At 30.8% G+C, this 12992-nt stretch overlaps 1 protein-coding gene across 1 annotated transcript in view; it reads left to right on the top strand.

Moving 5' to 3' along the window:
• Nucleotides 1-7899: 7899 nt before the first annotated feature.
• LOC124353238 (nephrin-like) overlaps nt 7900-12992 on the top strand; it is a 32336-nt gene continuing 27243 nt past the window's right edge. The window contains 3 exon segments of the mRNA XM_046803154.1: nt 7900-8025; nt 8912-9117; nt 11065-11175. Of these exon segments, the coding sequence (XP_046659110.1) occupies nt 7952-8025; nt 8912-9117; nt 11065-11175 (391 nt within the window). The 5' untranslated portion in view covers nt 7900-7951.

Raw genomic sequence — 12992 nt, 5'->3', positions numbered from 1 at the left:
AGTTGACAAAATAAACTTGCCATATAAAAATAATCCTTAATAAACTCTATACATTGCACAATTTAGAAGTACAAAATATTTACGCGTCATATTATGCATTTTATTGCTGGTTAATAATAAATCGATGTATTTTGTGGTCAAGAATGAATGCTGAAACACTGCAGAACAGTACTAAATGTAGCGAACATAAAAGGATAACACAACACATGGCAATATAAAACAAAGAGTTTTTCCATGTTCGCGTGTATGTTATGTTTTATCCATCTGTGTCAGGATACTCATATGAATCGTATTGGGTCGAAGAAATGTGTTTTGTAACGTGTTTCAGCAGTTTCCAACCACATAACTACATATCTTCAAATTACTTAATCAATTCTGCTTCAAAATAGACATTAGCTTTTTCCATACAAGTCCAAAATATTTATTGCCGTTGATAATATTTTATTGGTGTTTTTAAAACCAACAGAATATTTATAACGATACAAACTCTGTCCAATATTAAAGCTGATGTTTGTTATATTGAAATTCATAATTGTAAATGGAAATAACCACTTTAAAAATACTTCCTATCCTCCATTTCTCATGAAGGCTGATCGTGTTTATACTGCAGTTTAAAATAAAGTAGTTTTTTTAAACTAGCATAAGTACTTGAGGTAAAGCTTCAAAGTAAAAATTGATGTAATTATGCTCGATATCAATATTCTTGAATAATAATTATATTCATATTTTTATTCTTTCCGTTATTTTGGCTTTTAAGCAATTTGGTGCTCTATATAATGACATAAAATAATATAATTTATTAACTGAGCGTCGGTGAAGCCTATCAATCGAAGGACTAAAAAAACAATTATGTAACTTTATTTGTCTGCTTGTATGTCCAGATAGATCAGGAACGAATTGATACATAAAATTGAAATTTGCATTAATTTTTAAAAAATCTCGAGTTTGATGGTGATGTATGTCACTGCACGGGATTTACCTAACTGTAATTGAAAATTTTTAGTTTCGTTTCATGACTAACCATGAGGCAATGATAAAATTATAGAGTAAACAAAAGTGTAAATTAACGAATAGAATCAATACCTAAAATGGCATGTGGTATCAGGTGTATACTTGGTACAACGTTTAATTACATTACATGGGATTTAATTTTTAATTTTTACGATGAAAGTTTTGTGAAGGACACAGGATTAGTTTCAATAATTTAATAAGATTAAATAATTAGTGTCGTTATATGGTTCATTAAGTGCATGTTTTAAAGTTAGTGAAGTTGACACACACCATGGTGGTTGTGACTCCTGACTTACGCTTGTCATTACGCTCTATTTTCTTTGTTTATTTTACCCTATTTCGTACTTATATGTCAGGTCAGTTAATTACCTGAAGAAGAGATCAGATTGCAGATCTCGAAACGTAATGATACTGATTATTGGTATCACCGAACGATGTCCTGAAAATCCTCTTTCCCTTACATTATATAACGTCTACTTATAATCCGTGCCATGAGTATTTACATTGGTCTTACGGGTAACTATAATGTGAATCGTGATGATAATATGCAACTATATTTCATTTTAAAATAAACTCTTTTGTAAACAAATTATTTAACATTTTAATACTTTACTTAGCATATATCTATTTCATATATCATCCTGACTGTGACTAGTTTTGCAATAATGTGACACACTCACTGCCAAGAAAAAAGTTAGCACTTGATACAAAAGAAAAGTTTAATTTTTTTTATTTGTATATATACAAATAAACCAATAAAAAATATATACATACATATGTATATATATATATATACATATACAAAATCGAACTTAACTAAAAATTATGGTACTTGCTCATCCATGGGATTTAGCTAGACGTTATCAACGCATACATGAAAATATCCACATATTATCTGGGGACTTATTTCATATTTAGACTTTATACTTAAATTATTTATATAAAAATTAGTTTTTTTTTTCGAAGGGTTGTCTATCCATTGATTTTATTCTGTGCGTAATTGAAGAATATAACATAATAAGCCATCATATTTTTCTCTACCCTCTCTCTTCTTTTTCTAAATCTTTTCTTTTTCATATCGATGCCTGTCTGACCGTAGGACAAAAATATAATGGAATAAACACTAAAAGAAGACTGAAATTTTGCATTCAACTTCAGAAAATTCTGTTACGTCACATGTAATGTCGTGTTCTTGTACCTGGTATAATGCTTACTCCAATCTATAAATGTAACTCTAAGATACTATAAGAGTTTTTACTGCAGAAGATTCCAGAACTTAGATACAATACGTTATTCTAAGTTACGTTATGTGTGTTATCAAGTGGATACTTACTTCTACAGAAGTAACGTACAACATAGCATTCGATATACGTCAGGATGTTAAGGTCTCAGCCTCAAAAAAGTTAATAAGGTTAAATACGTGTATGATCATCGCTATGTATTTTGCGCGTAGAGCATTTTAGGTGTTTTACTTTAAGAAATTAAATTTCCTCGAATTTGAAACAATTTTGTAGTATTTAAGTGTCTGTCTTATGGTAAAATTTTTTTCTTTTAAATTTAATTATAATATTATGATCTAATTTTTAATATTAGATTTCTTAGGTGGAACAATCTCAAATATACTTTTATACCGTATACGTTGATATGTTAAATATACATTGATTATATTCTCATGAATATTTGCACTGAAGGTATACCAAAACTCAAAAGAATTGTACCGATATGAAATTAAACATTTACACGTTTATACCAGACAAACTATTTGTGCATAAACTATTTTTTTCAGTTTAACACTATAACGCAATGGCGACACCACTTTATAAATCGGCACTACTTAATCACGCATTCACATATGTAGTTGGCACTGTGTTACTTTGTAACTTTTCACTCTGAAACGTAAGCTGCGTCACACGATGCAATAATGTCTGGTGGTTGTGTTTAGAGGAGAATCGCTGGAGTAAGGCACCAATACCGCTTACTCAGCAACATAAATATAGCCCTGCCAATATATCTGCCGATGCTCCTTTCAGATTACAAGTATTGGGCTAACTATTTTAGCGGGTAAATTTGTAATGCCTGGAAATCTTCCCTTAAAATGTTCTTTCAAGTTATATAATTATATCTGTAGTGATTATAGTGGTAACTTATAATTTTAAAAAAAACGCATTAATTAGTCTTGAAAATTTGTAAGTCCAAAAGCTTAAAAATATACTGCAACTGATCTTAAAAAAAAATCAAACTTAAAGACAATTTTTGTGTATATATAATAATTTTATATACAATATAAAAGCCAAACATTTGTATTTATATATTTATTTGTGTGCATAAATATATATACATATATATATATATATACAAATAAAATATATATATAATAAATAAATAAATATATATATATATATATTTCATTTTCTATTTCGAACCTTTTATTTCTTAAACATTCTTGCCAGGATGGTCGCAATTTCACAAATTTATGGGTGCATCTTTTAATAATCTTGTAGAAGATTTTGTATAATCATCTTGTAATAATTTTATAGAAGTTTATGTGTGTAATCATCTTTTAATACTCTTATAGAAATTTATGTGTAATCATCTTGTAATAGCCTTGTAGAAAGTCACGTGTAATCATCTTGTGATAATCCTGTAGAATTTTATGTGGAAAATTTGGAGAGAGAGATAGAGAGAGAGAGAGAGAGAGAGAGAGAGAGAGAGAGAGAGAGAGAGAGAGAGAGTTGTATAATTTGTAAGATTACATTGTATTTTAGTTTTAATATTCTCGTATCAACGTATTAATTCATTAAATTCTTTTCTGCAGCTTTGATAATTTTGGCTGTATTTAAAGTGAAAATATAGCTTACAAATTGTTTTTAAATATATTGGTAATATTTTTAGAGATACATTATGTTATAATACGCGTATTATATTAGGTATTTAAAACTCCAGCGAAATGTCTTCAGTTTGTATGAAAGGGGGTGTATAAATCAATAAATATAAACAAAATATAGGTAATCCCGGAGGTACAGTCCCATTCATAAAGGGGTTTAGAAACCAAACAATGTGTCAGCGACAACAAAGAAGGTATTCAGCAAGGTAGAAATCCCAGAAACAAAACCAGTGCAGCGCAGTGGTCACCACCGGTATTGTGTTCGTGTAGGGCGGGGAACCCTTTGTGTTCTCTCATATTACATTCCGGACAGAGTTCACTTACTCTACCTTTAACTGTTTAAGCCTGAATTGCTAAACGGTAATGACCCATTATCTTCATTTAACTGTGAGTGCGAATCGCCCTGGCCACTTTCTGATGTTTAATTACCTTAGAATCACATTTTGACATCTATGTAATAACGACGAATAGTGTGGAGGTGATGGTTTTGTTTATGTTTCGGACAATGCGAATCTGACTTGGTTACGCTATAATATTTTTGACCAATGAAAAAATTTTTAATCTTCAGGTAACGTAAAAAACTATATTACAAAATGTCGTCGATCGTGTTATATCTTTTTTAGTACCTCAGGACAAAAAATACGTTTTTAGTGTTGAAATAAAAATAAATTATTAGCATATTTAAACATGAATCAACCCTATATGTGTAGTTCTACAGGACTAGGTAAAACTAATTTCCTAAATATGAATGTTGAGTGTAGCTTCAGTTTACCTTCCTTAGTGCAACGTCTGGAATCTGACGTTATGACAAGCCAAACTCAACATTCACATTGAATCAATGCTTCCGTCCGTAGCTAAGTTATGTGTTGATATATCGTTCGCTCTACCTTTGCTTCAGGTACTCGTCACCATCCAATAGTAAAAAACAATAACAAATAAAATGCTTTTTTATAAGCTTTTCTTCTTTTACAATTATTATTTTTCACCGAAATATTACTAAATATGGCATGCAACATTTGCAACCAGTGCCATTTGGAAAGTTATATTAATAATAATACCATAATTTTCAACAGTGTAGCTTAGAATGTTTGAGGCTAATATCTTTTTATTAAAACCGACTTCCATTAACACGTAACAAATCATTAAATGAACTTTAATTGTGTATTTTTCCAACTTTAAAATTCTTCCTACGTATTTAAAATACTCTGCCCTTATTAGAGTTTTCATTTAAATGCTGCTAGTTCATAAATCAACAACAGAGAAAATAAAATAACATACGAATCTTAAAATAAATGTTGGAGAAGGCCGTTAATTTTTGAGACAATTGTAATCATACGGATAACTTACATTTATATATTGGTTTATTCCCAATCAATATGTTTAAAATACACTCAATGTAATTCATGCATTTCTCTATGGTACTTTATTCATAGTCTCTTTAACACTCATGTTCACCTTTTATAGTTGTTTTAAACTCTAAGAGCTTCAGCCACTTTGTAACAACTCCTAACAACGATATGACTGCAGTACTTTCTGCATAAAATGCAACTGTTCATAGTTAAAAGTGACTATTACACTTATTTATACAACACTTTTATATAAACCAATATGCACCGGCTTGCGGAATTGCAGAGTATTTGGTTCGTGACTTCGAGAACAGAAACAAGATTTATGCGCATCAGTTCAGCAGTTTATATTATCCGACAACGCTGTTCGATATTTGGCCAAGTAATATTTTAATGATATAGTTGTTAACTTTCAAGCTTCTACTTTGGAATAATTAAGACTTATGTGAATATTTAAACAGAGTAAAATCAGCAATGCTAGGGAGACTAATTACATAAATCATGTATTTTCTGTTTCTTTTATTAAAAACAACAATCACAATAAATTGGCTGTGTTCTATTAATTAACCATGTAACTGAATAATGAGTTTGTCCACCTGATTAGCCTTTATTCCTGGCCTGTCCATTTTCCCTATCCAGTCTACACATAAGTTTGCATGATACAGGGCTTCGCTGTTTGAGTACGGAAAATCAAACAGCATATCATTCTTTGTTCGTACATTGCTTCGGTCTTGTGGTTTGATCCACTATCTCAAAACTACGAGCAGTAAACATAGGTACAAATTAACTAATAGGAGTAAAAATATCTAAAACAACAATGTTTAGATTACATTTTATGCGTGTGGTTTGGTCTAATATTTTTACTGATTATTTTGGGCTGTTTTAAAAGCTGTTGATAAGCTACTAAAAGTTTTCGTAAAGTTACCCTCATCTACAATATGCGTCATGGACCTGCATTTGTATTATCGTACGTATAAAACCATTTTCATACTCTTTCGGATAGAAGAACACAGTAATTTTCCAATGACGTGTTAATTATTAAATTTAGTATTAATTCCATTCAAACTAATTTAAATGCTTAAAAATTTAAGTTATAATTATTATTTGAATAGTTAAAACTATTTCATCAAACAACTTACCATATACCTTCTACAAGACTTCTTCCTTAAGGATGAATCTAATTTGTTTTCAAGGGTTAAAACAAGACAATATAGAATTAGAAAGACTAATTGGACAGTTTGGAAAACAAGACGACCTTTTAATTAGCATTACAAAAGCAGCTAATTCGGTCTATAAAGTCACAAAGGTGAGAAGGGTCGCTACGTCCCTTTGGGTAGACTTATCTGCATTTTATTTGGCGACTGCCTTAATTGTCTCATCACGCTGTGTAATTGTCGGTAAATTTTGTATCATGGAAAGGAATTTTCACAAATTTATAATTTGACCTATCTATCTGTATATGGATATTTTGAGAGCTTTTGATTGTGAAAATAGTAGAAAATTCTGACGTAATCATTCTAAAAAGTGAGATATATTAAAATACCTTATACTTCACTTGGCAGATGAATAATTATTTCTACAATAAAAAATTTAATTTCCACAACTTGAGTTAATATTATGTTGCTATTATAATATATATTAGTATTAGAAGATTTTTTTTTAATTTATTAATTAAATAAAGAATTTAAATATCTGTTTGACTAATAGTATATCATTAGTGTACAATTAAAGGTTAGGAGCTACTAATTAAAATATACCAAAATAAACGATAATACAATTCTACATTTTTTACGGTTAGGTGTTTCTACAGCGTATTTATTATAGATTCCATGATATAAAATCACATTTTTGTAAGAGTTAACAATTTTAATACATATTTTCTTATTTTTAATAAATATACGAATACTTCACCAAATTTTTCGCATTAGGATACTACAAATATGTGTGCTGTAGATGAAAAATTATGATTATTGCTATTAATATGAAATCCTTTAATCGCGTACTACTTTTATGGTTGATCTTATCCATAATTATTATTTATGCTTAATCTTATCTTATGTTTTGACTAATTATGCATTTGCTGTTACTGATGTGTATTATCACTTAATACTCGTGGCAACGATTAAGAATTAAAATGACAACAAAACCACATGGAGAAGTGGGGCGGCTCACTTCTGGTTTACAAACGTGCCAACACTTGTATGGCACCCTGTTTTGCTGATCCAAATCGCGTAAGCTCCCGGCCTGTAAGCCGCTTAGGTGCGGATAAGCCACTACTATACATCCAATTGATGGAATGTTGACGATGTGTGCACAAACGTACTCATTATCTTTAGATCTCTGGGTTTTATCCTAGACCACTTTTGTTTTACGATATTTAAAACATCAACTAATGAGATATTTAGTGATGTAGCTGGATAATTTTGTACATTTATTTATTAATTTAAAAATCTTTATGGTAAGGTCAAATTAAAATATTTTTATATGCATGCACACATTTTTCTAACTTTGATATTTTCAGCTAATTGATTCAACCTGTTAACATTCTTCATCTTGTAAGAAGATTTCATCATTAAACTTTTGTTCTGATTGTATATTGTATAGTGAATATAAAGTGTATAATGCAGTTTCCTGACAGCAGTTTTCTGTCGTAGGGCCAGCAGTAACAGTCCAGGCTGTAGTGAAGGGCTCTGCCAGTCTGCCGTGTGACATGACAGCACCCGTAGCTAACGATAGCGTGTTACTCGTTGTCTGGTACAAAAGTGACGTAAGGGCTATATACAGGTTAGTAACACTATTTACTCTCAGCTAGATGTATATTTTTACATAAATATATCTAAACCTAACTAACTCTAATATGCTTGCTTATCAAAATTATATTTATCACTTAGATTTTAGATTATGTATATTTCAAAATCCATACTGAAAACAATTTACTATGATACGTTACCAGAAATATCTTCGTTTGGCGCAATAATATACAATGGTAAATAAATTACTTTGCCTTGAGTAGGCAACTGGACCAACACATGATGGATACATATTTGATACAGAAAATCAATATAATATTAAAAATGCAAGTGAAATAAATTTGAAAACTGTGGAAAGAAATTAGTTGATGTTCTGAATACATCACTTTTTCTAATTCTTTACAATATAACTTTTTTAGTTATTTTTTACTTTTTTATTTTCATAAATATAGTTGAAAGTATACACTTAAACAGAGAAATGGTAATCATAAATTAATGAAATTAAATGATACAAGAGATTCAGATAAATTACAGTGTTTTTGTAAGGCCACTACTTTAATCTAAGATTTAAGTTCTCGTAAAGTTCAATTTCAACTAAGTGAAACTTAGTGTATTCACTAAACCATTTCAGTGACAAGGATTATATACTATATTACTTATTATCGTTTAGCATTAAACAAACTTATAGATGAAATAACAAATGCATTATTTTACTGTAACTTCCAATGAATCTCCTGTCTGTTTCTCTGTTAGCTAATAAAACTATTTTTGTTGTTACTATCTTAGCAACAGGTTTATTTATAGTATGGCAGATAAAAGTTGTCTTTAAAGTTATCTATATTGTTCTTTTAACCTTAATATTAATGGATATCTTGTAACTTTTGCGTGCCAACCTTAGAAACAAAGGTTCCTTGTTATAGCTATGATCTACGCAAGAAAGACATGAAAGACAATCACTGGATTGAGAAGAACACGTTGGGCGGGAGAGCTTACTTCAGAACCATGTCCGAGCCAGCTTCCTTGGTTATAGAAAACGTGGACTTGAGTGACGAGGCAGAGTATCGGTGTCGGGTTGACTTCCGCAAGTCCCCTACCAGGAATTTCAAGGTCAAGCTAGTCGTCACAGGTACAGTTCGACAGTAAAAATATTCTATTCTACATTGTGACAATATTTGTAGAAAATACACAAACATTCATCTACCAAAAATAATGTAAGTCATTGTTTAATCTAGTCATTGTTCATTGCTAGTTTTCGATCCACCTTTTTGTACGTAAGTAACAGAGCCTTAACGAAGCTTATCCCTTAAAAAGCTAGGGATAATTTCATTTCTCTTCATTTGTTTGTCCGCCCGATATCTCTAAAACAAACTAACATATAGACTTGAATATCGCATTAAGCTTCTTTTATATATAAGCAGTATCAAATTTGTTGATGTACAACGAGAGAATCACAGAGTAAATATATTTGTAAACGAACTGAATACAATCATGACGTGACAAATGTAACACATTAAGAAATAGTAACAGATGTACCTTCGTTGTTACGCAACACGTGGTACGGTGTACTGCTGCCTTGTAGTAGTCAGTGTAACAACATTCTTGTCACTCTATCGGTGTATCAGTGTAATAATCCACGTGTTTTAATTATATTCTGTGGCACGTTTTATTAATAGAGATAAATATAAATAAACATTTATCTTCGTAAAAACACTTTTACTTCGTTAACAGGGAGTTAACGATTCCATTTTGATGTTCGTAAAATATGTAAACCGTTTTAAAGAACATCTCTACTCATTCTTTCCAGTTGTTTTTTTAACACAACATGATTAATTATTTGTATTAAAACTAATTCTTTATATAAAGGTATGTACATTACGAGTAAATATTTATATCGTGGGTGTATAACCAGAGAAGTGTAATGCAATACTTACACAATGAATTTAAACAATTTCTGTAATTTAAAAATGCTACATCTATAGTATAAGATATTGCGGTATTGGCAAACGCCCAACAGGGTAACACCCTGAGGAACTCAATACACGGGTAGATGTAAACTCAGACATGAATACATGCAACAATGCAAAATAAGGAAATCTAAATCGGGGAATAAACGGTTGGGTAACATAAAGAGCCGATATCTGTATTAGTTATGATGACAAGGAAAACGCAAGTTTATGGGGCCGGAATGTAAGGGTAGTGTTCGGTCGTGATTTGTGTGACTCGGAGCAGACGGAGACTGGCACTCCTGTATCGATCCCCGGCCACAAAAATACCTCGGGCTGTGGTAGTCTCACTCCGTACAATACACAGGATACAACACGGCAATACACGTGTACTTTCAATACGAGTGCAACTAAAGAGGGTGAGATATCTAATACACAAAACGAGGAACAAAAATATAACGACGTCTCTGCTAACTGGGGCGGATCACGAAAGTACTGCTGCATGCAAATTAGAGATAAATATTATACTTGAGATCCTTTATAGCGTACCCCTCCCAGTTTGATATTTAAATATTTTTACCTGTCTGCATAATATAGCTTAATGAAAAATATCTGTATCTCGACTACTCGTCTCTCTCTACATCTATTAAAATTTACATCTTAATTTTTTTAGTTTTCAGTAAGCTTTTTTATGTTATATACTAATATTAATTAGTTAATATTTATAAAGGCTGTTGAGTAAATGTGACGTGGATATTACACTATTTTTAAATATTTAGTAAAAATAGAATATCTCTTTATATTAGTATGTTTAGCAGCAATAAACATTTATTCAAGCATTATTATTATTGCTGGATATTGCTATATGTAAGCTAGTCAATTTGAAACTGTTGTTTAAGTCGAATATTTTGTAAGAAACATTATGGCAATTGTTTATAGAATTACTATTCTAAGTAATACACCATTTAGTATTCTTTTGAATTGAATTACAATTAAGTATGTTTGTTTCTTCAACAGCTCCTTTTCTAAATTAACTAATTAGTTTACTCGTACTTAGCCTGTTGCCATGTATAATTAAATCCTAGATTGACATAAAATATTGCAATTTAAACTTTAAAATGTGATTGCAGTTCCACCCAACAAGCCGTACATTATTGACGACCGAGGGAAGGAGATCCAGGAACTGGCGGGACCGTATGAGGAGGGCTCAGAAATGAACTTACGTTGTATCGTCAGTGGAGGTCAGTAACCACACGAGTAAAATTGTAAAATCTCTGACAATCCTCCATAATACTTTTACAGCACATAGTCTTTTACATTTTCAGCCTGATTTACACAGTAAAGACTATGTCAAGACTATGACTACTGAAGTACTACGCTGCTGACTCAGGTTAATTATCAGTACTTGCATTTACGTTTTGTACTTTAGAGAACTGCACTTATTATAAAAGAGTATTTGTACTTATATTCAACTACAAAAATTGTTATTGCAACAAGTGATAAATCATGTGACCATTTCATTTTGTTGTTTGTGAAACCTTACATCATAACAACTGCAGTGAAAGAATATTGCCTACATGACACTTTGGAATAAACTTATTTTATATATGTTTTTTTAAGTTCGACACAACTATAAGTATTTTGCGTTATAGGCCTTGACTAACTTTAGTTTTCCTTGATTTCAAAATATATTTGATTTTTACTGCTTTGAATTATAGGATACTTACAGGTATTGAAACTAGTCCATATTAATTTAAAAATTATATTATTCAGATTATGTTATTGTAATATTTATATTACCATAGTTTCTTTTGTATTGGGAAACATGTGCTATAATTATATTATATAAATAGCTTTAGGGAAGGTTTGTTCCATAAAAACTGATGGTTTTCAAACTATGGTTCATTCTAGAGTCAAAACACAAATCCTGCTCAATCACGTTACAGATACAAATACATAAATACATTATAAATTATTCTTTCTTGTTTTTTTTGTGTTAGACGCGAAAAACTTCATTACGAACGGTATAATTATTGGTGGAGAATTTCTTTTGTTCTATCTGTTTTATTTGCATACACTTTAATACGGTAGGAAATACACTTGTAGATCTGTATTGTTACACACTGTAATGTATTGAAACCTAAATTCCTATCCATTGGTGTTTACTAGAAGAAAACATGATAATCATTCTGCAGGAGCTCAGGTGAAGTGTTGGCGGTAATATTTCAAATAGAGACGTTGCAACATCCATCATAAAAGTGTACTGAGGAGTTTATGGCAGAACAAAAAGTGGCGCGGCGTGGCGCGGTGTTGGTGTTGGAGCGGCGTGGTGGTGTTGGAGCGGACGAAATACGAGGTGCAGGGTCGACACTTAATGGGTGGTTACAAAACAGGGCGGACAAAGTTATGCGTCGTAAAACCTACTGTGGGTTTAAACTTAAATTACATGATTTATACTTGCAGGTTTTGTGTTCCTTCTAGGCAAAAAATGCACTTATAAGCGTTCGTGTTATTGAATTTATATATAAAACACCGCAAAAAGTACTATATTAAATGTGTCTGGAAATGTAGATTATTGTACTAAAGATTAATTTTCAATTTGACATCAAGTAATACTACTTTTATGATGAATAATGAAAGGTGGCTTTCTTTCCTGATTAATGAATCTATAATGAACTTACTAGACATTGATTTGTAAAAATGTAATCTGGTGACTTCGTTTAATACTATTTTACAACATTACTATTCTAATTTATGACTTATCTGTACACATTATCAGAAAAGACAATGAGTGTCGCGTGGTTTAATGCCTAACACATTTCGCTGAATTTCATTATTTCCACGTGACAAGATTTTATTCGATGTTGCAATAGCAAATCATATTTAGTAAATAATAGTTTGTTGATGACGATAACATTGTTTATGACGACCACGTTGATGAACGTTTTATCACCCTGGTATATAATCAGGCTGCTATTGTATACGGTGTAGATTGCTAATTAACTTTAAACTTTAACTTTGTTTATAAATTGACAAAGTTTGATTATTCTTTATTGAA

Source organism: Homalodisca vitripennis, chromosome 1, assembly GCF_021130785.1.
Source record: "Homalodisca vitripennis isolate AUS2020 chromosome 1, UT_GWSS_2.1, whole genome shotgun sequence".
Taxonomy (NCBI): Eukaryota; Metazoa; Arthropoda; class Insecta; order Hemiptera; family Cicadellidae; genus Homalodisca; species Homalodisca vitripennis.
This window is presented reverse-complemented; position numbering and strand designations above follow the sequence as displayed.